At 43.9% G+C, this 26,819-nt stretch overlaps 1 protein-coding gene across 1 annotated transcript in view; it reads right to left on the bottom strand.

Annotated features, from left to right (window-relative positions):
• Positions 1-26,370, bottom strand: part of vopp1b (VOPP1 WW domain binding protein b) — a 51,115-nt gene extending 24,745 nt beyond the window's left edge. The window contains exon 1 of the mRNA XM_059972376.1: positions 26,181-26,370. Within this exon, the coding sequence (XP_059828359.1) occupies positions 26,181-26,240 (60 nt within the window). The 5' untranslated portion in view covers positions 26,241-26,370. The remainder of the gene's footprint in view (positions 1-26,180) is intronic.
• Between the last annotated feature and the right edge of the window lie 449 nt (positions 26,371-26,819).

The following is a 26,819-nucleotide window of genomic DNA, read 5'->3' as shown; positions in this document are numbered from 1 at the left end:
GCCCGTGCTGTGAAGTGGGTATGGGGGCCAGGTTACCAAGCTTCTCGCGTAGTCTGCCCAGGACTGCTACGGGATCTTCCTCTTGCCCCCTTGGGGCTGGTAGGAACTCCCCGGGGACGACCAGGGGCGCGCCGTATACCAACTCGGCCGACGAGGCGTGCAGGTCGTCCTTGGGTGCTGTGCGGATGCCGAGTAGTACCCAGGGAAGCTCGTCCGCCCAGTTGGCTCCTCGCAGGCGGGCCATGAGGGCCGACTTCAGGTGACGGTGGAAACGCTCCACTAGCCCGTTCGACTGTGGGTGGTAGGCAGTGGTGTGGTGCAGCTGAGTCCCCAAAAGGCTGGCCATAGCTGACCACAGGCTGGAGGTGAACCGGGCGCCTCTGTCGGAGGTAATGTGGGCTGGTACACCAAAGCGAGATATCCAGGTGGCGATCAGGGCTCGGGCGCAAGATTCGGAGGTGGTGTCGGTGAGCGGGACCGCCTCTGGCCATCTTGTGAACCGGTCCACGATAGTCAGGAGGTAACGCGCTCCGCGCGACACTGGCAGGGGCCCACGATATCCACATGAATGTGGTCGAAACGCCGGTGGGCGGGATGGAACTGCTGCGGTGGGGCTTTGGTGTGCCGTTGCACCTTGGCCGTCTGGCAGTGCATGCACGTTTTGGCCCATTCACTGACCTGTTTGCGGAGTCCGTGCCAAACGAACCTGCTGGAAACCATCCGGACAGTTGTCCGGATGGAGGGATGCGCCAAGTTATGAATGGAGTCGAAAACGCGGCGCCGCCAAGCTGTCGGGACGACGGGACGGGGCTGGCCGGTGGCGACGTCACAGAGAAGGGTCCTCTCACTTGGGCCCACGGGGAGGTCCTGGAGCTGCAAACCGGAGACTGCGGTTCTGTAACTCGGAATCTCCTCATCCGCCTGCTGCGCCTCTGCCAGTGCCTCAAAGTCTACCCCTTGGGAAAGGGCATGAATGGTAGGGCGAGAGAGCGCATCCGCCACGACATTGTCCTTACCCGAGACGTGCCGGACATCCATCGTGTATTCAGAGATGTAGGACAGGTGGCGTTGCTGGCGGGACGACCAGGGGTCGGACGCTTTCGTCAACACAAAGGTAAGTGGTTTGTGGTCCGTGAACGCGGTGAAGGGCCGACCTTCTAGGAAGTACCTGAAATGCCGGATTGCCAGGTAAAGCGCCAACAGTTCCCGGTCGAAAGCACTGTATTTGAGCTCGGGTGGTCGCAGGTGTTTGCTGAAAAACGCCAGGGGTTGCCAGTGACCTGCGATGAGTTGCTCCAGCACCCCACCGACTGCCGTGTTCGATGCGTCCACTGTGAAGGCGGTAGGGGCGTCCATTCTGGGATGTACTAGCATTGCGGCGTCCGCCAAAGCTTCCTTCGTTTGAACGAAAGCGGCGGCGGACTCCTCGTCCCAGGTAATGTCCTTGCTCGGACCCGACATCAGGGCGAACAGGGGACGCATGATCCGGGCAGCTGAAGGGAGGAAGCGGCGGTAGAAATTGACCATACCTACGAATTCCTGAAGGCCTTTCATCGTGGTGGGTCGGGGAAAGAGGCGGACCGCATCTACCTTAGCGGGCAGAGGGGTTGCCCCGTCTTTAGTAATCCTGTGGCCCAGGAAGTCAATGGTATCGAGTCCGAACTGGCATTTGGCGGGGTTGATTGTAAGACCGTACTCACTCAGTCGGGCGCAGAGTTGACGGAGGTGGGACAGATGCTCCTGATGACTGCTGCTGGCTATGAGGATGTCATCCAAATAGATGAACGCGAAGTCCAAGTCCCGTCCCACCGCGTCCATTAACCGCTGGAACGTCTGTGCGGCATTCTTCAGGCCGAACGGCATGCGGAGGAACTCGAAAAGGCCAAACGGGGTGATGAGAGCCGTTTTGGGGACGTCGTCAGGATGCATCGGGATTTGATGGTACCCTCGGACGAGGTCTACCTTGGAGAAGATCCGTGTGCCGTGCAGGTTTGCTGCAAAGTCCTGAATGTGCGGCACAGGGTAGCGGTCCGGTGTGGTAGCCTCGTTCAGCCTGCGGTAGTCGCCACACGGTCTCCAGCCCCCCGTCGCTTTGGGCACCATGTGCAGGGGGGAGGCCCATGGGCTGTCGGACCGTCGGATGATCCCCAATTCCTCCATCCTCTGGAACTCCTCCTTCGCCAGTCGGAGCTTGTCCGGGGGAAGCCGCCGAGCGCGGGCATGGAGGGGTGGTCCCTGGGTCGGGATGTGGTGCTGTACGCCGTGCCTGGGCATGGCCGCTGTGAACTGCGGTGCCAGAACCGATGGGAAATCTGCCAGGACCCTGGTGAAGTCGTTGTCGGACAGCGTGATGGAGCCGAGGTGAGGGGCTGGCAACTGGGCTGCACCCAGGGAGAACGTCTGAAAGGTCTCGGCGTGGACCAGTCTCTTCCTGGGCAGGTCGACCAGTAGGCTGTGAGCCCGCAAAAAATCCGCACCCAGAAGCGGTTGGGCTACGGCGGCCAGTGTGAAGTCCCACGTGAACTGGCTGGAGCCGAACTGTAGCTGCACCTGACGGGTGCCATAGGTCCTTACTGTGCTGCCATTCACGGCCCTCGGGGGGGACCCGGTGCCCTGCTGCGGGTGTCGTAACTCGTCAGAGGTAAAACGCTGATCTCAGCCCCAGTATCGACCAAAAACCGGCGCCCCGACCTTCTATCCCACACATACAGGAGGCTATCCTGATGGCCAGCCGCCGTAGCCATCAGCGGCGGCTGGCCCTGGCGTTTCCTGGGAACTTGCAGGGCGGGCGACAACGGCAGGCTTCTGCGCCCCACCGCTGGTGGTAGAAGCACCAGTGTTCATTGGGCCGGGGGTTGGCGGGCTCTGCAGCCGGGCCTGGACTGGTTTGCTGTCGGGAGCGTGGCTGGGAGATTTGTGCGATGGACGCCCCGCTCACCTTTTTGGCGTTCCACAGCAAGTCCACCCGGGCTGCCACCTTCCGGGGGTCACTGAAATCCGCGTCGGACAGCAGCAGGTGTATGTCCTCGGGCAGCTGCTCCAGGAATGCCTGCTCAAACATGAGGGAGGGCGTGTGTCCGTCAGTGAGAGACAACATCTCATTCATTAAAGCCGATGGAGGTCTGTTGCCCAAGCCATCCAGGTGCAGTAAACGGGCAGCCCGCTCGCGCCGTGAGAGTCCGAAAGTCCTGAGGAGCAGGGCTTTGAATTCCGTGTACTTGCCGTCTGCCGGGGGCGACTGTACGAACTCTGCGACCTGGGCCGCGTAGTAGTAGCGGGTGTCTTCTGAGGTGATCTGGCGAACGTGGAATTGGGCTTCGGCTCGCTGGAACCATAGGTACGGGCGCTGTGTCCAGAAACCCGGCAGTTTCAACGAAACCGCATGAACAGAGGCGGCGTCGGTCATTTCTGGTCCAAAAATCGTTTGGACTGTCGGGGTCACCAATTGTAGCGGTGTGCTACACGCAGCGCTAAAATTATGACACGGAGTCGGTAACTGCAGTCGAAGGAAAAAACTTTATTCGAAATCTTCAGCCTCCCTCAACCTGCCCCCCATGGCGCAGAGGCTCCAAAGCTCTGTGCTCGCAAACCCCCGTAAGCTATCTAATTGTGAGTCGGTTCGGATGTGCCAGGAAATGGGTCGCCACAAGGCACCGTTTATTTTGGACAACTCATAAAGAACAAAAAACTTAACCAAATTATCTGGGATTCCCTTTGTTTATTTGGGACAACAGACTGTTGCCGAGAAGTTTCTAACTAGCATCAATTGCATGAACCTGTGTGACCGTTAGAATCTACACCATGCTTAGAGTGAATAGTTTTTAAAATATCATTTGGGTGTGTGTGTGTCCAAAAAGAAGTGATCTTGTCACTGATAGTTGGAGAAAAATAAGCAGCAATTCGGAGATTTTTGTTCACTGCAGTTTCAAGCATTCAGGCTGGGAGATGCCAGAAATGGCCAGGAGTGAAAATTAAATGATTTCACTACTTTAACAAGCTAGGAACTACAAAGAACTTGAAGACATCAACAGCATTGTATGAAGGCAGTCCATTATCTGCACTAATTTTGTATATTTACAGTCAAAAGAACATGACATGGATAAGTATTAGGAGCAAATACACAGATTTATGGCACTGCTGTAATACTGGGTGTGTTCCAATTTGTTCTGTATTTCATTTAAATACATAATGTTACTCTATTTGTTTTTGTACTTTTTAAAAACTATTTCCATGAAACTTCAGCTAATTGGGGCAGCCACTTAATTGGGCCAAAATGTACTGGCCCTCATGTGTCCCAATAACCAGAATCCACTGCATTTTAAAATTAGCATTAACGTTGTTTGCCAATTTGCCAATTGGATCAGCTTGCTAGTTGCTGATGTTAGAACAAGCATGCAGATGGTTGGAAAAGCCTGTGATTGTTTTTAAATAAAAGTGGGTTTCATCAGAAGCTTAAAAAAGCCAATTTTTAAAAAAATGGAAAAGAAAGGATCCAAGTCATCAAAAATAAAGAGCTTTTAGGAAACCAGGAGCATGGAAAGAGAAAAACATAGAAAAATTAAGAAGCTGGAGGGTTATAATTATCCAAGGTGGAGAAGCAATATTTGACTAGTAAACGTAATTCAAGTGCTTAAAAAAGACAGATGGGATAGCTAAATGACAGCACACAAAAGGATAAGGGAAGAAAATAAAGGGTCTATGGGGCTGGTGAGGGTGTGGTAGAGCAAGGCCATAATTAACAGAAAATTCCTGAAGGAACAACCACATATCATTATTCATAGTCACATGAGTATTGCTGGAAGGCTTCAAAATAACAAATGTTCTATCCCAGTTTTTTTAAAAACAAGGATGCAAGAATAAACCCTGCTGAAGTTTCCAGAAATGAGGATCAGGAAGAATTACATTTTTTCAATAAAAGGTAATAAAAGCTTGTTAAAAGATAGAACATAACCAACAATTTGAATGTTTCCACTAATTAACAAAGGATGGACAAATCAATTTTTGAATGAGGTTTGATATGCATACCAGGCTGGCTGGCAAAACAAAACCTGTAGAATGATAGTATCAGCGGTGGCATAGATAAAAATACTTAAAGGACAAAGTAGAATCGCAGATTTTATTTTAAAGCTGCAGAGAAGCAGAATGGTATTCTTCCTCTTCCCACTCACCTAGAAAGTTGTGTCAGACCTGCAAACGCAAAGGAACCTCAGCCCTTACTTAGTGCAGTACAGAGCGAGGACAAATATAGGTCTCAGTTAAACAACGACACACTAAAAAAAAGCGCAAGATGTTTTTTTCTGCCACAAGTACAAAAGGTAACATCTTGGCAGGAAGATACAGGAGAAATTAAATGGTGTAATTCTCTCAAAGGATGTAGGAACAAAGATATATTGTATAAATCTTTGAAGGCAACGGTAGATTAGGGAAGCAGTTACAGCAGCACATGGGAGTCTGGGTGTGTGCGTGTACACATAGAAACTCATACAGTATATAAAAAGCAAGGTCGTATTAAACTTGTATAAACACTGATAAACCACAACTAGAGTAACGTTCCGAATTTTGAAAGGGCACCAGGTCCTGTGATGGATCCTGATGAGATTTAATAGAATAGTGTAAGGGATGAGGGAATTTTGATTACAAGAATTGCCAAGAGAACCTAACATTGTTCCAAGAGCAGAAGAGGTTTGAGAGCATAGTAACAAAATAATGAAGAGGATGAAAAGGTAAATAGTGAAATTGTTGTCTCATTAATACAGAAGCAAAGAAGAATTGATGTGATCCAGGGTGACATGACAAAAACAAACTGTAGTTATGATTTAGAACGCACTGTAGTACTGAAAACAAAGGGAATACAGAATCAATTTCAAAAATAAAATCAATAAATATTTGAAGATCAAAGCATTCCCAGGGTTATGAAAAGAACTGGCAAATGAAAATGACTGGGTTGTACTGCAAGGAGTCAGCAAGACTTGCTAGCATAAATAGTTGCCTCGTGCAATAATGATTTGACCTAAAGGAAAGGTCATAGTGCAGGCCCTATCAGCATTTGTATTCCTACCACATTCTCCTTGTCAGCCCCAGCTTCCAGATCATTTCCGTGAAACCACTGGCTAGGGAGCTGTAGTGCTTAAATTATACATCTACTGCAGTGGAGGACTGGGGGCACATCTTTATGACATTAATCCTGGTAAATTAGTTCTAAACTAAAGCAAAGCTAGTCTGTGTAAGGAACTGAATCAAGCATGAAAAATTAAAAAGTGAGTATTCAACACGAAGGCAGTATCTGAGGAATGAGATACAGTTAACATTTCAGGGCAAAAATTCTTCAACAGAATTATTGAGAGAAAACATGCTGCAGTTAGGGTGAAAGTGAAAAACGGATAAAACAATGAATAATCTCTCAAATTGAGAGGCCTAGATTTCTGTGGAAAAAGCAGCATATGAAGTCATTCTGTGGATAGAGTTTGTGGTTCTTTCATTAATCAATGAAAAGCAATTACAGAATCAGAACAGAAACAATAGACATAACATGCTGCAAAAAGCAGCAGTATAGGAAATGTAAGTTTGGCCAGTTCTTATATAGAGAAAGAATTACCCGAAGATGTAGAAATTGATGGAGTCGGAAAAATGCTACAGACCCAAAAGAAAAATTAAATGCTGATCCTCAAGCTTACATTGGGCCTTGATATAACAGTGTCAGGCTGCATTTGGTGTCTTCAATATAAAGGAGACCAGATTGTGACGCCACTAGATTGGAAGAAGTGCAAATCACTGCTTGCCCTGCAAGTACCATTTGGGTGCCTGTGTGAGAGGGTAAAGGTACAAGAACAATTGCTGCATCTTCCGCAGCTGCCTGGGGAAATACATTAAGAAAGGAAATGACTTTTATTTCAGATTTTCAGCAGGTTGTGTTATATATTTTGAAGAAATACATGACCGTTTATTTACATCCTGAAGTGCTGGGAGACAAAGGTGCGACTGAAGATGACAAATCCTGTGAATTCACACAAAGCCCAATTTTTTAGAGAGGCTGGCCCAGTTGCACTTCTGTAGTTCAAAAGCAGCTCCCTCTCACCCAATCTGCATCAGGTCTCAACAATCTAGTCGGCCACACCAGAACCACTGCATACAGTAGATGACCCCTACAAACTCACAGGTGAAGTACTGCCTCATATGGAAAGACTGTTTGAGGCCCTGAATGGTGGAGAGGAAGTGTAGGGGAAGATGTAGTACTTGTCCCACTTGCAGGGATAAGTGCCGGCAGGGAGATCAGGTTAGAGGGACAAGTGAACAAGGGAGTCACAAAGAGAGCAATTCCTGCAGAAAGTGGAGAGTCTGGTTGGGGGAAGGAAAGGCGTGCACAGTGGTAGGAAACTGTTGGAGATGGCAGAAGTTAAAGACAATGATATGCTGGATATGAAGGCTTGTAGGGTGGTAGGTGGGAGCAAGAGGAATACAGGTGTCCCGTTTTTCAAACATTCGCTTTACAACAGCTCGCTGTTACGAAAGACCTGCATTAATACCTGTTTTCACTAACCAAAGAGGATTTCCACTTTTACGAAAAAAAGCAAAACACACTTTATACGTGTGTTTACCCTGAGAAAGACTACAATGACCGTGAAACCTTGTGCGGGCAGTTGTTTGCACATATGTGTACATGCATATGCATGTGTGTACTATTATGCATGTACGTGCGTAGGCGTGTACGTGCCAATTTTTTTTCTCCAAATCCATTTTGGCTCGCTGTCTTCCTGAGTTTGGTAAGTGAAACTACACTGTACATACAATATTTCTACTTTATATAGGGTGTATTTTTATATCATTCCTGCTTTTACTATATGTTTGTGTTATTTTAGATTTTATGTACTATTTGGTTTGATTTGGTAGGTTATTTTTTGGGTCTGGGAACACTACATTTTTCCCATATAAATTAATGGTAATCGCTTCTTTGATTTACGACATTTCAGTTTACAAACGGTTTCATAGGAACGCTCTACCTTCCGATTGCGAGGGAAACCTGTACCTGAAACAGTGGTGCGAAAATAGGGAGAGGGCAGAGGTACGGGAAGTAAAGAAGATATGGGTGAGGGCAGTGTCAATGGTAGTGGAAAGGCACTGTTCTTTGAAGGAGGAGGACATCTCAAGTGTTCTGGAATGGAAAGCCTCATCCTACGAGGAGATGCAGTGGAGACAAGAGGTACTGAGGAAAAGGAATGGCACTTTTACAAGTGACGGTGTGAAGAGGCACAGTTAAGGTAGCTGTGAAAGAGCTGGAAAAGATCTCTATATGGTCTGTCTCAAGAGGCTGAGATAGATCATGGAAAAAGGTGTCAGAGGTGGACCAAGTAAATTTGAGGGCAGGGCAGAAGTTAAATGCGGTTGATGAAATTGACATGCTTAGCATGGATATAGGAAGCAACACCAAGAGTTGGGGAATGTTACCAGTGTAGGCTTGGAGCACGGAGTTTTCCATATAGCCTATGAAAAGACAGGCATAGCTAGGGCTGCTGTGGGTGCTCATGGCTACATTTTGGGTTTGGAGACATTGGAGGAGCCGATAGAGAACAAGAACCAGGTGGAGGAGGGCAAATGTGGAAGGGATCTGGCTAGATCAGTTGTCTAGAAACAGGGAGAGTGCTTTAAGGCATTCCTAACGGGATAGAAGTGTAAACGAACTGCTGTATATGGAATATAAACCAGAAATTATGGCTTTTCAAAATGGACATCAATGCCCAATAAGATTTTTTTTAGCCTTACACTTCTGGCACCACACCAACAATTTTGATAGATGAAAGTGATATACCAAGTAATGGCATAAAAACCACAACTTATCTTAATTTCCACTGAAAATAAAACTGAAAATTTATGTCAAGGAATTAAAATGCATTTGTACAAGGTTACAAGTCTATGTATTTAATGCAAGCACTCTTTTGGAATTGATAATGAACCACTTGGGTATAACAATAACACCAAAATTGTCAGTAAAACATTAGTGGTATCAGTGTTAAAGACTTAATTTCAACTGAAATCAACTGTAGGGTATGTATATAGAGCATGCATTACAAAGGTACACATTAGCATCATATTGATTACTATAGTTGGAAATTTCTCAAAATAATATCTTGCTTTCGAGGTCAGTTAATACAATTCTATTGGATTGACTTAATGTGCAAAAAATTTGTACGTAGTTTCCATTGATAAGATAGCTTAACTTCCCAAAAGTCTCAGAGTGTAGTATTTCAAGACTCCGTACAAGAGAACAACAGTAGCAGGCTATTGGCTCCATGAGCTGCTGCCATTCTATCATAGGTTACTGCATTTGCCTTCCTCACTACCGACTCAACTAGCAAGTTTACCTTGTTCCAGGTTTTCTGCAAGGATTTTCTTCCCTTTTAGAAAATAGTCTGCACATTTATTTTCACTACTAAAGTGCATGACCATGCATTTCCATTTTTTATTTGCCACTTCCTTGCCCATTCTCTTAATCTGTGCAAGTCGTTCTGCAGCCTTCCCTGTTTCCTCAGTACCACCTGCCCCTCCACCAACCTTTATATCATCTGCTAACTTAGCAACAAAGCCACCTATTCCATCATCTATATCATTGATACACGGCATAAAAAGAAGTGGTCCCAACTCAGACCCCTGTGGAACACCACTGGTCACTGGCAGCTAACCAAAAAAGGAACCTTTTATTCCCATTCCCTGCTTCTAACCAATCAGCCAATGCTCTCAACAAGCTAGTAACTTTCTTGTAATACCATGGGCTCTTAATTTAATAAGCAGCCTCATGTGTGGCACCTTGTCAAAGGCCATTTGAAAGTTCATATAAACAGCATCCTTTATCTATCCTATTTGTAATTTCCTCAAATAATTCCGACAGGTTTGTCAAGCAAGATTTTCCCTTAAGGAAACTATGCTGACTTTGTCCTATCTTGTCCTGTGTCACCAAGTACTCCATAACCTCATCCTTAACAATTAACTCCAAAATCTTCCCAAACACCGAGGTCAAGCTAATTGATCTATAATTTCCTTTCTGCTGCCTTCCTTTCTTAAAGAGTGGAGTGACATTTGCATTTTCCAGTCCTCTGGCATCATGCCAGAATCAAGTGACTTTTGAAAGATGATTACTAGTGCCTCCACAATCTCTACTGCTACCTCTTTCAGAACCATAGGGTACAGTTCATCTGGTCCAGGTGACTTACGTATCCTTAGTCTTTCAGCTTTTTGAGCACCTTCTCCCTTGTAGTAGTAATTGCACTTACTTCTCTTTCCTCACACCACCAGTGTCTTCCACAGTGAGGACTGATGCAAAACACTTATTTAGTTCATCTGCCATCTCCTTGGCCCCCATTATTATTTCTCCAGTCCCATTTGCTAGTGGTCCGATATCTACTCTCATCTCTATTTTTTTTTACATATGTGAAAAAGCTTCTACTATCCACTTGTTTTGCTATTATTGTTTGCTAGCTTGCTTTCATATTTTCCCTCCCAATGACTCTTTTAGTCGCTCTGTAGGGTATTAAAAGTTTCCCAATCCTTTATCTTCCTGCTAATTCTTGCTTTGCTGTCAGCCTTTCCTTTTACTTTTACATTAGTTTTGAATTCCCTTGTCAGCCACAGTTGTACTACTTTGCCATTTGAGTATTTCTTCATTTCTTGAATGCATCTATTCTGCACCTTCCTCATTTCCCCCAGAAATTCATCCCTGCCAGCACCTCCTTCCAACTCCTCTCTCATAACACTAACTTCCTTTTTTCCACTGAAATACTTCTATGTCAGACTTTACATTCTCCCTATCAAATTTCAAGTTGAACTCAATCATATTGTGATCTCTGTCTCCCAAGGATTCTTCTACCTTAAGGTCCCTAATTGTTTCCAGCTTATTACATAAACACCCAATCCAGTATAGTTGATCTCCTAGTAGGCTCAATGACAAACAGCTCTAAAAAAAAAATCAGTGGCATTCAATAAACTCACTCTCTTGGGATCTATTTCCAACCTGATTTTCCCAATTAACCTGCATGTTGAAATCTCCCATAACATCATAACATTGCCCTTTTGACACGTCTTTTCTATTTCTCATTGTAATCTGTAGTCCACATGCCAGCTACTGTTGGGAGGCTGCCATCAGGGTCCTTTTACCCTTGCAGTTTAACAACTCAACCCACAAGGATTCAACATCTTCTGATTCCTTGTCACATCTTTCTACAGATTTGATGCCATTCTTTACCAGCAGAGCCACACCATCCCCTCTACCTACCTTCCTACCCCTCCATTACAACGTGTAACCTTGGACATTCAGCTCCCAACTACAACTATCCTTCAGCCATGAGTCAGCGATGGCCACAATATCATACCTGACAATCTGTAATAGTGCAAAAAGATCATTCACCTTATTTCTTATAACCTGTGTACCCAGTACTATATTTGCTACCTATTTTGATTCTGCATCCTTAATTCACTGATTCTCACCTTGCTGGCTGCAATTTTGACCTACCTTTCCTGACAGTCTGACTGCATGCCATCATTGCTTTTTCTCACCCATCTGTCCTATCCTGAGTCCCTTCACTCCAGTTTCCATCCCCCTGCCAAATTCAATAAAACCATCCCCAACAGCTCTAACAAACCTGCCTGCAAGAATATTGGTCCCCCTCGGGTTCAGGTGCAACTTGTCAATTTTGAACAGATCATACCTCCCCCGGAAGAGATCACAATGATCCAAGAACCTTCAGTCCTGTCCCCTGCAACAGCATCTCAACCACACATTAATCTGCCAAATCACTAGTGCATGGCAAAGCAGCAATCTGGAAGTTACTACCCTGGAGGCCCTGCTTCTCCGTTTTCTGTCTCGCTCTCTAAATTCTCTCCTCAGGCCCTCTTTGCTTTTCTTTCCTATGTCATCAGTCCTTGTATCTACCAAGACATCTGGCTGCTTACCCCCCACACCCCCGCTCCCTCCAAAATATTGTGGACGCAATCCAAGACATCCCTAACCCTAGCACCTGGAAGGCAACATACCATTTGGGCACCCTGTTCACATCCACATGTTCTCCTGTCTGTTCCTCCTACTATTGATAGTCCCCTATCACTAAGCACTCCCCTCTTCTCCCTCTTTCCCTTCTGCACCACAAACTCATGTTCAGTGTCAGTAACCTGGTCTCCGTGGCATTCCCCTGAGAGGTCTTCTGCACAACAGTATCCAAAACTGGATACTTTTTATTGTGAGGAATGGCCACAGGGGGTGCTCTGCACTGACTTTTCCGTTGTGCGCTTCACATTTCCATTTCTCCTGAGTCACCCAGCTACCCCCCTCTTGCAGCTGAGGGGTGACTACTTCCCTGTAACTCCAAATATCTCCTCACCCTCCAGTACAAGCCAAAAGTCATCCAGCTGCTGCTCCATGTCCTGAACCCAGTCTACATCTGCACTTCATACAGATGTAGTTCCCTGGGAGAGGCTGTGGGTCTCCCATGAACATACAATGGCCATTTACTACACTGGGTACAGTAAGAGGAAAAAAAGGAACCTTAACAGAAGCTTACCCAGAGCCAACGTCTCTTCCGAGCTGAAGCCTGACACTCCTCGTCTTACTAATGACTATTGGAGTATAAAAGTTGCATTGTTTGCTGTGTAACCAAAACTGTGTAGTCAGCTTTGAACTTGCTATTTGCTATGCATGTATCCAATTTAGTAGGAGAATGAAATCTTAAGAATGTAGAAGACAATGGTGTGTTAATGAGAGGTAGCTAAGAGATGTAGAATAGAACACAATTAAGTCAATGGGTAGAAACAATAGTGGTGGATGTACTTGTGATATGCAACTGTAGACCGATTGCATATGCTAATGCAACTAAACCAGGAGATTGCTATAAAAAATGCTATGTACAAGGATCGGTGGGCAATCAGCGACTAGCTCAATGACTGTCTCAGCTTTGATTTGCAAATTAAAGTTTAATACTTCTTGAAGAATCTTCTGCGTCTCCTGGTCGTTTGTGGGGCACGAGAAACCACGGCAAAATTGGCGACTGTGGCAGGACCGGAAAGAGACCCGCGGAAAGGAAACGGCAGATTGGGGACACTTCCCAGACCTCTAGGAACCCCCACAAGGCTAACAGAATTAAGGGTACACCCAAACAAAAGGTAAGCACTTTTTGCGACAATTTGGACTAAGAATTCTGTTGGTTTTGGGGAGGTCTTGGAGTCTCAGAAGTGTAGAACCACTGCCGAAGGGTCTCTCCGGTCCAAAACATCTGGCAGAATTGGGCATTAACAGGAGGCTCAGAGGATTGATCAAGAACACTGCAGTGAGGGTAAGTACAAATAAGCTAATAAGAAGTTAAGTGAAGAAAAATTCCACGTGGTGTTGGTAAGTCCCTGTGGATACCACTTCATATGAAACGAAGGTCTGAACGGGCAGGGAAAGGAAAATAGAGAAAATCCTCGTGGATACCGCCTTAAGAGATAAGGGTCTGAATAGACGAGGTGCAAAGAGAAAGTTCTGTGAATACCACTCTGAATAGAGGTTTGTACGGGCAGAACAGAATAGGAAACAAGGACAGTCCAATGTATAAAGCGCTGGTAGATAGACGATAGACTAGGCATAGAATTAGAGTAAATAATATTATCCAGTAAATGAACTGTGAATCTCTGAAATACCTTAAAAAGAGAGAACAACATGACAGGTAAAGGAACGGCAGTAGAGATTCGGAGCAAAAAATTCCCAGTAAATAAATATGAGATCACAAAAACTTCAGAAAGATGGGAAAAGAGAACCAAAAATCTGGTCACAAAATGGCCAAGAGAAGGAACGTTTGATGTAAGCTTGTGCGAAGAAATCGAGGCACTAATTAAAAATTACAAACCAAAAGATAAATCTAAGAGGGCAAAAAAGAAAACGAGAAATGGAAGTGCTAAAACTCTTCAGAACGGAGGGAGAAAGGCTGAGGAGGACAGGTAGAATATTGATTACAAGCGAGGAAGACACTAAGGTGCTGGAGAAACAGCAAAGCCCCCTCCCTATAATGAGGAAGGAACCCCTAAGCAGTGCCCCCTGCTGACAGGAACAGTAAACATGCAGGGAGAAGTACAAGTTTGGGATAATGAGGAAAAAAGACAATACGAGAAGGAAAAAGTGGGGATATGGAAGGAGATACAGGCAGAAAGGATAAAGGTGGAACAGGCAAAGAGAAATGAAAGAAGAGATTGAATGGATGAAATACTTGAGAGAGGAAAAGGAGTATGAGGAGTGTCGGTTATACCATAGAAATAAACAGACTAGAAAAGAAAGTGGCAGGAAGAGATGAGGCATTCAAGAGGAAGTGGAAAAAAGATAGGAGATGAGAGTCTTAGAGAAGGGAATCAAGCACGAGTAAGGATCATGAGGAGTCCCTGCCACAGGTGTACAGACACGGACAGGAAGAAAGAGAAGGTGACTCATTGGAGTAGCAAGAGTTAAGTGGAGAGAGAGAGGATGCGAGAATTTGTGGGGAAGAGGTAGGAGGCAGAAGCCTAGAAGAGCAGAAGGAGGCGGTCGGGAAGCGACTTGCGGAAGTAGAGAAAGAGCTAGATAAGTTACTGAGAGAGGATTGCCAGAGGAGATGCGAAAAATACTCCAGGGGCTAACCAAGTATTGAATCAAGACAGAAAGGAAGGACTCCACTGGGAGACCGAGGGAAGAAGAGGACCCCGGAGAAATTTGTGTGGGAGGCAGTAAAGACATACCCTGAGACAGATGGGGAGTCAAGTGAGGAGGAGAGCCAGGGCAGGTGGGAAGGAGGAGAAAGAATGATGCCGTAGTTAGTTAAAGGATCAGGACAAGTGTAGTACATCCCTTCCCAGGACCTAGAAGGGCTGAAAAACACTCTGCCCAATCTACATAAAGGAGCAGGGAAATGGATTAGAGCCTTTGAAGAAGAAATAGTGGGACGATTATTGGCTATGGGAGATTTGGAGGCACTATTGATAAGGTTGATGGGAACCTCCAAATTTAACGAACTAATGGAAATGGCTGGCATAGTAAACTCGAACTGATGGTATTGATAGTGAATGATCAGCCATGATCTCAGAATGGTGGTGCAGACTCAAAGGGCCAAATGGTCTACTTCTGCACCTATTGTCTATTGAGACGGGTTTAACAGAGTGAGGCAGAGGGTATGGCAGGCCCTCAGGAAGCTTTATCCACCCAAAGTGGACCCCAAAGCCTTAAAGGGAGATCCACTGGGAGACACTGAAAACCTAGCAGCCTACGTAGAAAACCAGTTGAAAAGGTGGAGACTGGAGACTGAGCAAGAGGTGGAAAATAGCTTATTTATCACCACACTGTTCTGACATAGCGTTTTGGATGCAATGCCTCTGCAAGTAAAATCCAAACTGGAGGAAGTGGTTGGGCTGATGTCAATGACCCCACAAGAACTAGAGACCATGTAGTCCATGCAGTTGAGAAATACCGGAAAGACAAACGAAGGTTGGCTGAGAAGCAGGAAGAGATGCAAAGAAAGTTAATACAAATGCAGCCTGAAGAACTCAAAAAGGAAAAAGACAAAAGCAAAAAGATGCTGCCAGCAACCACCAGTCCGAGTACAGCCATCGAACTGGATGAAGCACCGCTATATGGAGGAACCGATCATACTATAAGACAAGGGCCGGAAAACCCCATGCCAATAATCAACGTCTTTGGAGGAGCATTCCCACAAATGCCCTATCAGGACAGACTAAATTCAAACAGCCCAGACAGGACTGGAAGTCCCAAGGAGGGGGACAGAGGAGCTATGGGCAGAGGGGACTAGTGAGGAAACAGGGGGAAAGAGAGGTAGAGAGATTGTGCTGGGGATGTAATCAGCCAGGTCACATGTGAAGAGATTGTCTGTTTACACCATGGCCTGTCACACACCAGCAGGAACCAATAAGAAGGGAACTAAAGTTTAGCCAAGGACCAGCCCCCACAGGCCCAAGCAGACCTGTGAACCCCTATGCGAGGTATTAGGGGTGCCCCGAGAACTCGAGTGGGAAGGGACATTACCCAATGATAACGAGGGAGGCAGACGAGGAACCCATTGTTCAGGTTATGTTAGAAGGGCAACTGACACCAATGATGATAGATACTGGAGCCAAGTACACTTGTGTACAGCCACAGTATGCCCTTCACCTTCCCATGTCAGGAAAGTTTATTAAGATGGTAGGGTTCTCGGGCCTTATTGAAACTGGAATTAAAATTAGAATGCACCAGAAATAGGCTGAGTGTGGAAAGAGCAGGGGCTCAATTGATAGTGCGAGAAGACAAGAAGGCTAATGTCTTTTGGATAGGAGACATCGCAGATCAGATTCAGGAAACCTGGGAAAAATGGAAAAAGGGCGTGCAGGCTATATTACCCAGGGCTGTAATGCCCAAATCTAAGCTACATTGTACAGTGATTTTTGACGAGACTCAGAACAGGGAGTTAGAGGAGAGATGGCACCTGGTGGCATGTACCCAACAGCACTTGGAAGGGGAGGCTGTGATAATTGGAAAGCAAGGGGCAGCTTTACAAGTTAAGTGGAACACCTTTTTAGAAAAATGGTACAGGATAGCGGAGGCAGCGCCCCACGTAACGTTGTTGGTAAACAAGGGATATCAGTCTAAAGACTTAGGACCCTTAGTTAAGAGTGCTGAAACCGTAACAGTGTGGAGGAAAATCACGCCAGAGGTGTGGATATCAGAAGAAAACAATTGCATTAAAATAATGGTAAGTGTAGACATGTAAGGGAGGGCAGTGAGAGAGGTTGAAATAACTCCCCAACCACACATGCCATTGCTGGGAAAAGGAAAGAGGCCAGCAGAAAGATAGAAGGTTGATGAGTTGCCATCTATTCTGTGGTCACAGCATGACATGGACGTAGGGAAAATAAAAACAGCTAGTCCGGTGGAAATAAAGCTGAAAAGGGGAGCAATTCCACCCAGGAGACCACAATACCCTCTACGACCAGAAGCAGAAGAGGGAATAGCATCGACAGTACAGGGGTTGCTTGAAATAGGAGTGCTTAAAAGAACAAACAGTCCATGCAATACTCCGTTGCTGCCAGTCTTAAAAGCAGATAAATCTAAGTGGAGATTGGTGCATGATTTGCAAGCAGTAAATGATGTGGTAGAGGACTGGCCAGCAGTAGTCCCCAACCCACACACGCTTTTGGCTAATGTTCCACCAGAAGCAAGTTACTTTTCAGTGACTGATTTGTGTTCAGCTTTCTTCAGCATTCCTCTAGCCGACCAGTGTCAGTATCTGTTTGCATTTACTTACAGAGGTGTTCAGTATACCTATACCAGAATGCCGCAAGGGTTTAAACATTCACTACATGTTTTTAATCAGATGTTTAAGGCAGACCTAGAGGGCATACTATTGGAAAGTACATTGTTACAGTATGTGGATGACCTGTTGATTTGCTCCCACAGTAAGGAACAGTGTGAGCAGGACATAACTCTGTTATCGAGAAGCTGGCGCACAGAGGACATAAAGTATCCAAAACAGAAACTGCAATTTTGCACGCAGCAAGTGGAATACTTAGGCAGGGTAATATCCAAGGGAGTGAAGGCGATAGCACCAGATCAGATTGAGGCAATAACTAAGGCCCCAAAACCCCAGACTGTAGGGCAGATGATGATGTTTTTGGGAATGGCAGGGTACAGCTCAGATTGGATAGGATAAGAGAATATGCTGAGATTGTGGCACCTTTGAGAAAGATAATGAAAGAAGCAGGAGATACAAATTTGAAGAACGGTTTACAGTGGAATGGAGAGGCGGAGATAGTTTTCAATACTTTTAAGCAGGAATTGCAGTCAGCACCAGCATTAGCTTTGCCTGTCTACGAGAAGGTTTTTCATTTGTATGTATCCAACCGACAGGAGGGTTATGTCACAGTGGTTCTAACACAAGAGACAGGCACAGGAGAAGCAAAGAAGCCGATAGCATACTACAGTACGAGACTAGTTGAGGTGGCTCAGGGGTATCCACCCTGTTATCAGGGATTGGCGGCGCTGTACTATGCTTATGAAAAGGCATCATCTGTAACCCTGGGCTATCCTGTGACTCTGTACACACACCACAAAGTAGAATTGCTGGAAAGAGGGAAATTTGTGCTGATGCCAGCCAGGATAGCAGCCTATCAGATGCTATTGACATTTCCAGACATAACTATACAGAGATGCACTACCAGTAATATAGCCAATTTTGTCCCTTTGGACTGTGAAGGAGAACCCCATGATTGTGTAGGGAAGATGATGGCATTTGCCAAATTGAGAGCAGATTTACGGTCAGAACCACTAGAGGATGCAGATAAAAAGGTTCCGTTCGTAGATGGCTCTTGTTATAGGGATAATGATGGAAATCATGCAGGGTTCTCAGTAGTGCAGCAGGATCAGTTGAGCTATAAGATTATTAGGATGGAGTCCTGTCCCCAACCGTGTTCCGCCCAACTAGCGGAAATCCAAGCCCTGACAGCTGCGTGTGAAATGATGGAAGGTGAGAAAGTAGACATCTATACTGATTCGGCATATGCTCATGGAGTATGCCATTTGTTCAGGGCAGTGTGGAAACAGAGAGGTCTTAAAAAAAGCAGTGGAGATCCCATACAACATTGTCAGCGAATTCTAGACTTAATAAGAGCCATGATGAAACCTAAAGAATTGGCTATAGTAAAATGCCAGGCACATAAAAAGGGAAATGATGTAATAAAAAAGGGAAATCAAGCTGCGGACGAGGCAGCCAGAAAAGTGTCTGGATGTACATCAGCTGTCATTGCCCCCCAGGTAAGCCTAGCTCCAGAACCTGAGGTAGAGGACCTAATTGAAATACAAGGTAAGGCAACTTTGGCAGAACAGACAATGTGGAGACGAAGGGGGGCCAAGCAGAACCCAGAAGGCTTGTGGAGCATGGAAGACTGTTTGCTGGTAGCGCCCACCCCTCTACTGACGATTCTGATTTCAGAAGCGCATGGGATTGACCATTGTGCAAGGGGGGGAAGTGATAAAGAAAATAAAGAAGGATGGTTTTTGGTCACCTTATTTACAGGCTTCAGTGGACTTTGTCTTGTCACAGTGCGAGGTATGCACACAGAATGCAGGGTTCGGACATCAGTTATTTGACTGGTTAGAAAGTAGACTCGGAGGATGGGGAGCATGGATGACTAAAATGGCAATAACTGTCAGTATTGTATTGTTCAGCTGTGCACTTGTTTTTTTCCCCTGTCTCAGGTACAAAGGGACAGGTTTTTGGCTCAGTGGCCCAGAGTAAAAGGGAGAGAATTCTTTGAGGTCTTGGCGCAGAAAATTATAGTTTAACCCGAGATTTGGGAATAAGTGCTTGAGTTTATTGGGGCTTTTGTGCGCGGACTCTTAGTCTTCTTTCTCTGTATGAGACCCTATGGGTCTCAAAGGGGGGGGGCATATTGGAGTATAAAAGTTGCATTGTTTGCTGTGTAACCAAAAATATGTAGTCAGCTTTGAGTTTGCTATTTGCTATGCATGTATCCAATTTAGAAGGAGAATGAAATCTTAAGAATGTAGAAGACAATGGTGTGTTAATGAGAGGTAGCTAAGAGATGTAGATTAGAATATGATTAAGTCAATGGGTAGAAACAACAGTGTCCGGGTGTACTTGTGATATGCAATTGTGACCGATTGGATATGCTAATGCAACTAAACCAGGAGATTGCTATAAAAAATGTTATGTACAAGGATCGGTGGGCAATCGGCGACCAGCTCAATGACTGTCTCAGCTTTGATTTGCAAATTAAAGTTTAATACTTCTTGAAGAATCTTCTGCATCTCCTGGTCATTTGTGGGGCACAAGAAACCACGACAAAATGACCTAGACCAAACAATGGCCATCCTGCTTGTCCCTTCTGTACTTATAAACAAGCTTCATTGCCTGTTCCAGTTTCATAGAGTGTGCCTGCTTATCATGGATGAATACCTCACAGAGTGTCCTCAGCCAGCTTGATTCCATTCAAAGAAAGGCTCTCAGGATTATAGGTGTAGATGAAACCACAGGAGAAGCTAGCCATCAGTAGCGTACACCACAGACGACAGGTTGCTGCAGCTACTGTGCTGTACAAAATGCACACCCACAACAGCCCTGCAGACCTTTGCGCCATGCTGCCTTCATCTTATGAGAGACGGCGCACCACACGATGAAGTTTATCTATGTCTGCACATGCTGTTTCTGTGCCTGATGCAAGAACCTACACAATGGATAGAAGCTTCCTTCACCGTGCTATCAGAACTTGGAACAGCCTTCCAGATGCTGTGGTTGGAAACATCTGCGATGATGAGGGTCCAGAGCCTTCAAGAGTCGAGTCCACAAACACCTATCATCTCTGGAAGGGAAGTCATGTGCTTCTTCATAAGCTATCATGAAGGGGACCAGGATGGCAATGCTTGGTTGTTGGCAGGTAGGGTTAATACCTGACTTTCAAGAGCACTTGTGAGTTATGTTCCAGCTGGACTTAGTCCTTAAACTGCTGGAGAACAGTGCGGAAAGATCAGGCACTATTTTCTCCCGGTAAGGATTAGTTTTTAGTTCCATGTAATCCTGCCACGTTTTGTCACCCTGCAACCTTACCCCTCAATCTCTCTGAATTATAGAAGACAGCACGGCATATGTATAATTGCCTCTCTCCAGCAGACTTCATCATGACTCCAGTATTTCTACTATTTTTTAATGTTTCTTAATTGTACATATGATTTTTTGTGTTCTATCACTGAGCAGCAGTGAACCATCTGATTGGCCTATCAGAGTTCTCTTTGGGAACTAGTTGACTTGATCAGCATTTCTGACTGGGCTATTGTTCACGACTGCACTTAATAAAAAAAGAAAGAAAAGCCTTGCCTTTCTCAATCTTTCCACGCAAGTCATATTCTCTATAATGAGGTGACCAGAATGAACAATACTCCAAGTGTGGTCTAACCAGTATTATGGAGCTGCTACATGACAGCTCACAGCTCATGACGACATCAATCCCCCAACTAATGAATACACCATATGATTTCTTAACCAACCTACCAACCAGTGTAGCAATTCTTATGGATCTATGGACCTCAAGATCACTGTTCCTCCACAATACTAAGAATCCTGCCATTAAGCTTGAACTTTGCCTTCACGTTTAGATTTCCAAAGTATATCACTTAAGATTGTAACTCAATTGCATTGAAAAAGTTTAAAAAAAACATTTAATGGAACAAATTCATGCCTCTCTTCCCCACCCCAGACTAACATAAAAAAGACCCCTGTAAGAGAAAGAAGCAGCTTACTTAAAAGAGCTGGAACTCCATATGGATAGTCAACACTTTTGGTCACATAGTTCAGCCATTGTTTGCTACATGGAAATCATTGTGATTACTTAACATGCATAAAAAAATACAATGAGGGGTAACCCTACCACTTTTGTGATGTGGAACCATTATAAAAAGGCAATGTGGTGATACAAAATATCTCAAGGTGCATATCTACAATTTAACAAAAGGAATCTAATATGGCAATAACATGCACAGTTTTGTTTTTGGAATGGGTGTACTCAAGCTCAAAAGATCTAAGTATATTCTGACTGGTGCACAAGAAATCAAAAGTAGACTAGACTATCAAAGGCTTGAAAAGGAGTATCACACCAAATCCAAATCCCTCTTCAGATTATCCATTGTAATTATTGTTTGGATATCACAGCAGCAACCCTGACCAATTGCCATTTCCTTAATTTAATAAAATGAGGTTAGGAGTTCCTTTACACTGGCCTAGACGGGACAGATTAGAATTAAAACAACTTCATTAATAATAGAAGCAAGACCGGGGAGGGGAGAGGGAACAGAAATATCAGGAAATATTGTTTATGCTCTTTCAATAGTCTAGTATTTCTAGTACTCATTCACCATTGTGCAGTGGATAAGTCATGAGAAATTAAGACTATAGAAATAGCAACTTCTGTTCAATGCTTCTTAACATACATTTTAAATTATACCAGCAAATAAAAATACATTAAAGTACGAAATTACATCAGAAAATAAAACTCAATTTTTTTTCTGCATTTAGTCCACAGGAGTGATGATGAGCTTCCTGCATCCACTCCACACTGACCTGTATGTAGCCCATGAAAACTTAAGAAAAAGCATCTCATCTTCTATCTGAGAACACTGTAGAATTTGGTAGCATTCAGAAAGCTGCAATTTCAGCCTTCTAATTGCTTTCTTTATCAGAACTGGTCAGATTACTAACTCAAGATTGTCTTTCTCCATTAGCACAGCCTAACCTTCTGGGACTGTCCTTTAGCTCCACATTTTGCAACTTTTACATACCTTTATATCCTCACGCTCTAAGCTCCCCTTCTTTCATAGATTATGTTCTGATTTTTCCCATTAATCAGATGACCTAATCAACTGCTCATCACCAAAGCAACCCTGGCCTCACCTTACAGACATTCCCTGCAGTTTGTTTTCTCTTATTCCCAGTGCTGCCTGATTTCACGTTTTTAGCATGGTTTTTATTAACATATTAAGTCTTCAGTCAATTACTCTGAAAGGTATAGGTTGATAATTCATGGCTGAAATTTTTGATCAGCTCATAATACTTAGCTGATTCAAAAAAAATCATTGTTTAATTAACAAAGCTTAATCTTTCCATTTCAGTTTAGTGCAGTGGGACAACTGCCTTTTCAAAAGTAGTGTTTCTAATGAGAAGTTAAAACAAGGGAAGCTCTGACTATCCAGATGGGAAATATACAAATCAAAGGATTATTTGAAGAATAAATCTAATTTTTCCAAGACAACATTCACACATTAGACCAGACTATTGACTGTTTATCTCGGTGCTTTCTCCAACTAACTTCTGATAACAAAGCAAAAAGCTGCAGATGTTGCAAATCTGAAAAGTGCAGGAAATGCCTCAGTACATCAGCCAGCATTAATGAAGAGACAGAATAATCTTTTATCAGAATTGGGAAAATTAAGAGAACAATGTTTCACTTCACTCATGTATAAAATGGGAAATGTTTTTATTGGAGTAAATTGCAAGAATAAGAGTGGTGTAATAGTCTGCTTCAGTTTCTGCACTTCTGTTTACATTTCTTTTCTTCCTTGCAGAAACATAGTGCTCTCCTTATCTTCATTTTCAAAGCAACTTCTAAATCCTCTCATCTCTAACAAATTCTAAAACATCTTCCCTCTTCTCCTTCAGCATTCCAATGAGACCATTTCTTTTCCAGCTCACTAGTTCACAGTTTTATCTCAAGAAACATTCACTCAACTTCTCATTCTACCTGTCCAGGCAACTGCAGGATTTGCGATAGCTGGTCTTCACCTTTTTTTGCTTTATGACAGTTCGGAAGCCCAAACTCACCAACTAAAAGCTCAGCCAAAATCACCCCGTGTTATCATTGTGCCTGTTACGATTCTATCATAAGCAATTTGTTCCCTTCACTGCTCCCATTTCTTTGCAACTTAAAGCATGTCTAATTTCCAATCGAGTTCTGACCAACTGTCATTGACCTGAAACTGTAGCTTTCCTTCACCAAAGATGCTGCCTGATTTGCTGAGCATTTTCAGCTTGTACTTACGGATGTTATGGTTGGTACTCCAATACAAAATACATTTGAAGTTCAATGGCTCCATGGCCACTACCATAATTTTATATCAGTCCAACAGCAATAAGTGAAAATCTGTTATTTGGAGTGCATCCAAATTTGAAAGTCAGACCGTAATAAATACAGCCAAATAATTCATATTTGGTTATACAGTATTATAGATCCATTAGTATGCATATGGATCAGCTGGTATTGATCCTAGGTTGTACTTACACCACCCATCTAGTTCTTACCATAAAAATGCACGTTCAATTAAACTAAAAATAATTTACTGTGATGTTTTTTATATTTGAAACTCAAGTTGCCTTTATTTTATAGAGGAGGACTGATTGACATTTTGAAAAGTGCATGTCAGATTACTAAATGTCAAGAGAGTTTACCTTTAATTAGTTTCAACTTTAGGCCAAAATTAACCAGAAAGGATCCAGTTTAAGAAATTAGAAGTGCCAAATTCCCAGATGCTATTTCATTGCAATTCAAATATTTTATAAACCATAAAATAGTATCAAAATACAATAATAAATTAAAATCTCCCTTCAAAGTGGCAGCTACATAATGCCTCTTAGACCTGCAGTCACAACACCAATTCACAGAGGAGAACATCGCAAACTTCTCTCTAGTCTGAAAATTGGACATTAGAAGAACTTCTGTTCTTCACTAAGTTCCTTTACCATGCTGCATTCATCTCTTTAATCCTATGGACTTCAATTGTAATAAAATACCTTTTAGTATCTATATGTACATCTCTGGCACTACCTTCAGCAATCCACTTACTCATCTACATTTAAGTCAATGTGACTTCCATTTCTTAACATACATTTCTCAAAACACAAGCATCTGAAACTGTTTTGGTGAGTAAACATCTAAAACTGGATGTACTGACGTAAAACTAGTTGAAAATGTCAAATTACTCCATTAGCCACTTTGGTCACATGATCCCTTATTGGTACTTTATCTACTACCCTTTGAGTGTTATCTAGTATATATCTAGTGTTATAGCCATGTTAATAAACAACCACAGATGTCATTATGCAGCCTTTCAGCTGCAGTTACTAAATAGCCATCAAGAAAGGAAGTTGAACAATCATTTTCTCCTCAGTCTCTGTCAAAAACAATTATGGTCATTCTGACAGACAAGGTCATCTGAGCATTCTCTAGTCTATATATCTCAAACCCAATATTTAAACAGCTATCAGGGAAAGCATATTACTTTAGAACAGTGAGCACATCACTCTTTGTTCCATTTAGTTAATATCACTAAAAAGCCACAATTCAAACATAGAACTACCTATTTTATTTACCTATAGATAAGTGCTGCTTTGCTAATTACATTTGAATTTTTTCTCCATTAACCATTGACTTAATTCAAAATTATAGTCAATAAATTTACATTGCTGTGTTTTGTAACAAATTCAATATACTTAAGAGACTCACATCCAGCACATTTTTCCAAATTGAATACAGTACTGAATATTCTGATGAAGTCTTCAACCTCAACATTTACTCTAATTCTCTTCCTACAACTGCGGCCTGACTTTCAACATTTTCGGTTTTAAACATTCAAATATCTTCTTCACTTCCAAAGATAGCATATATTATTTGCATTCTGGGTATCAAATTCAAACAGCCACTTTTTCACATGAATTTCAAGAGGCTAGCTTAAAGTTTTGATGCTGCAGTTAGATCTAACACATTTTCAACAGCTGTCATTGAATAACAACCATGACTTTTCTTGCAACAAACGAGGGGCACATACTATTACTCCTATTAAAACTGAGTCACATGGAATATTTGGTCTTTTGAGTGGCATTCTGAAAACAAGTATTTTTATTAGACCTTTAACTGCAATGTGAAAGTAATGCTTTAATCCACTAGAATGCCATTTGTTTAATTTCTATGTTATGGTCTAACCTGATGGCAAAAACTTGTGAAACAAATTTTTTAAATGACAGATGAAAAATCGACCCCAAGATAAAGGTATAACTAAAGTGGCAGCATTTATAGAAGGAATATATAAAATTTGTGATTACGATCCAATACAAACTACCCCATGACAAAAATATTTTCATTGATAAACCATCACGACTTACGTTCTAATCAGTTTCCAGACATTTATGTAACGGGGAAACTGGATAATTAATAGATTCTATGGCCCCGGACGTCGTAAAATTGCAGTGGGTTTAATGATGTGTGGCTATAACTAAGTTTGCAACCGGATCTGGAATAGCTTGTCGCCCCAAACTGATTCGTTTCTGCACACTGACGACGATACATACTCGCTGTGTGAGGATTGCCTGTTTAAAACAAAACCTACAGCGGATGCAATCCCGCGTTCACAGAAACAAATGCTCTTCCACAGTGGGAGATAGGGAAAGGAATGGAGGGCTCCTACCCAAGCATCGGGTCCTTCCCCGGAACCCGCCAGACTCAGCCGATTTGATTAAGACGCAAGCTGCAAGGTTCCCTCAAACTGTCGACATCGGCCGAGCCGCCTCGCTGCCAAGCTCGGCTGCTCCGGGGTTTAACAGTCGCTCCATCCTCCCAGTCCCGCTGTGTTAACGGCCCCGGTCGCAACCCCTCACCTCCAACAGCAGCAGAATCAGGCAGGTAATCGCCGAGCTCGGCCTAGGACTCACGGCCATCGCGGCTGCAGAAACCACCCGACTGCCGGAGCGGGGCCAGAGCGCTCAAGCAAGTCTCATGTCTTGGAGCGGCCAAGCGTGCGGCTATAATTAGCCTTATGTAATGGGCCGCCCCTTCGGCGCGCTCACGAGCCGCCCGCTGCGCGCACCCGCCCGAGGAAAGGCGGTTGGAGCGATCCTGCAGGGAGGTGCCCAACTAGCAGGTGTTCCGGACTGCTGGATGTTATAAAAACACTGCTTTCTATTTATTTTTGGTTTAGGATGTTACACGGTGGAAGTTATAAGATTTATAGAGCGCTATGAGGTTTCAGCAGAGTGCAGGAAATAGAAACGGGTCATCTTCAAGTGAGCCTGGGGAAAAGAACCAAGGTTGTTTCAACGGCGAAGGAAATCAGAATCAGGGGAGTTTTAAGTGAGTCTGGGCCCGCCGGTCGTGGAAAGGAGCGTGGGGAACCGGACCACAGTGAACGGGAAAAAAGGAGTCAGTGACTGGGGGGAAAAAAAACAGGAACAGAGGTCCTGGTATGTGAATCCTTGGTTTCTATTACAGAAGGAATAAAGGTGATGATGTGAGAGTCT

This window comes from Hypanus sabinus, chromosome 6 (genome assembly GCF_030144855.1).
Source record: "Hypanus sabinus isolate sHypSab1 chromosome 6, sHypSab1.hap1, whole genome shotgun sequence".
Classification (NCBI taxonomy): Eukaryota; Metazoa; Chordata; class Chondrichthyes; order Myliobatiformes; family Dasyatidae; genus Hypanus; species Hypanus sabinus.
Note: the sequence above shows the minus strand (reverse complement) of the source record. Positions and strands in the feature narration are given on the sequence as shown.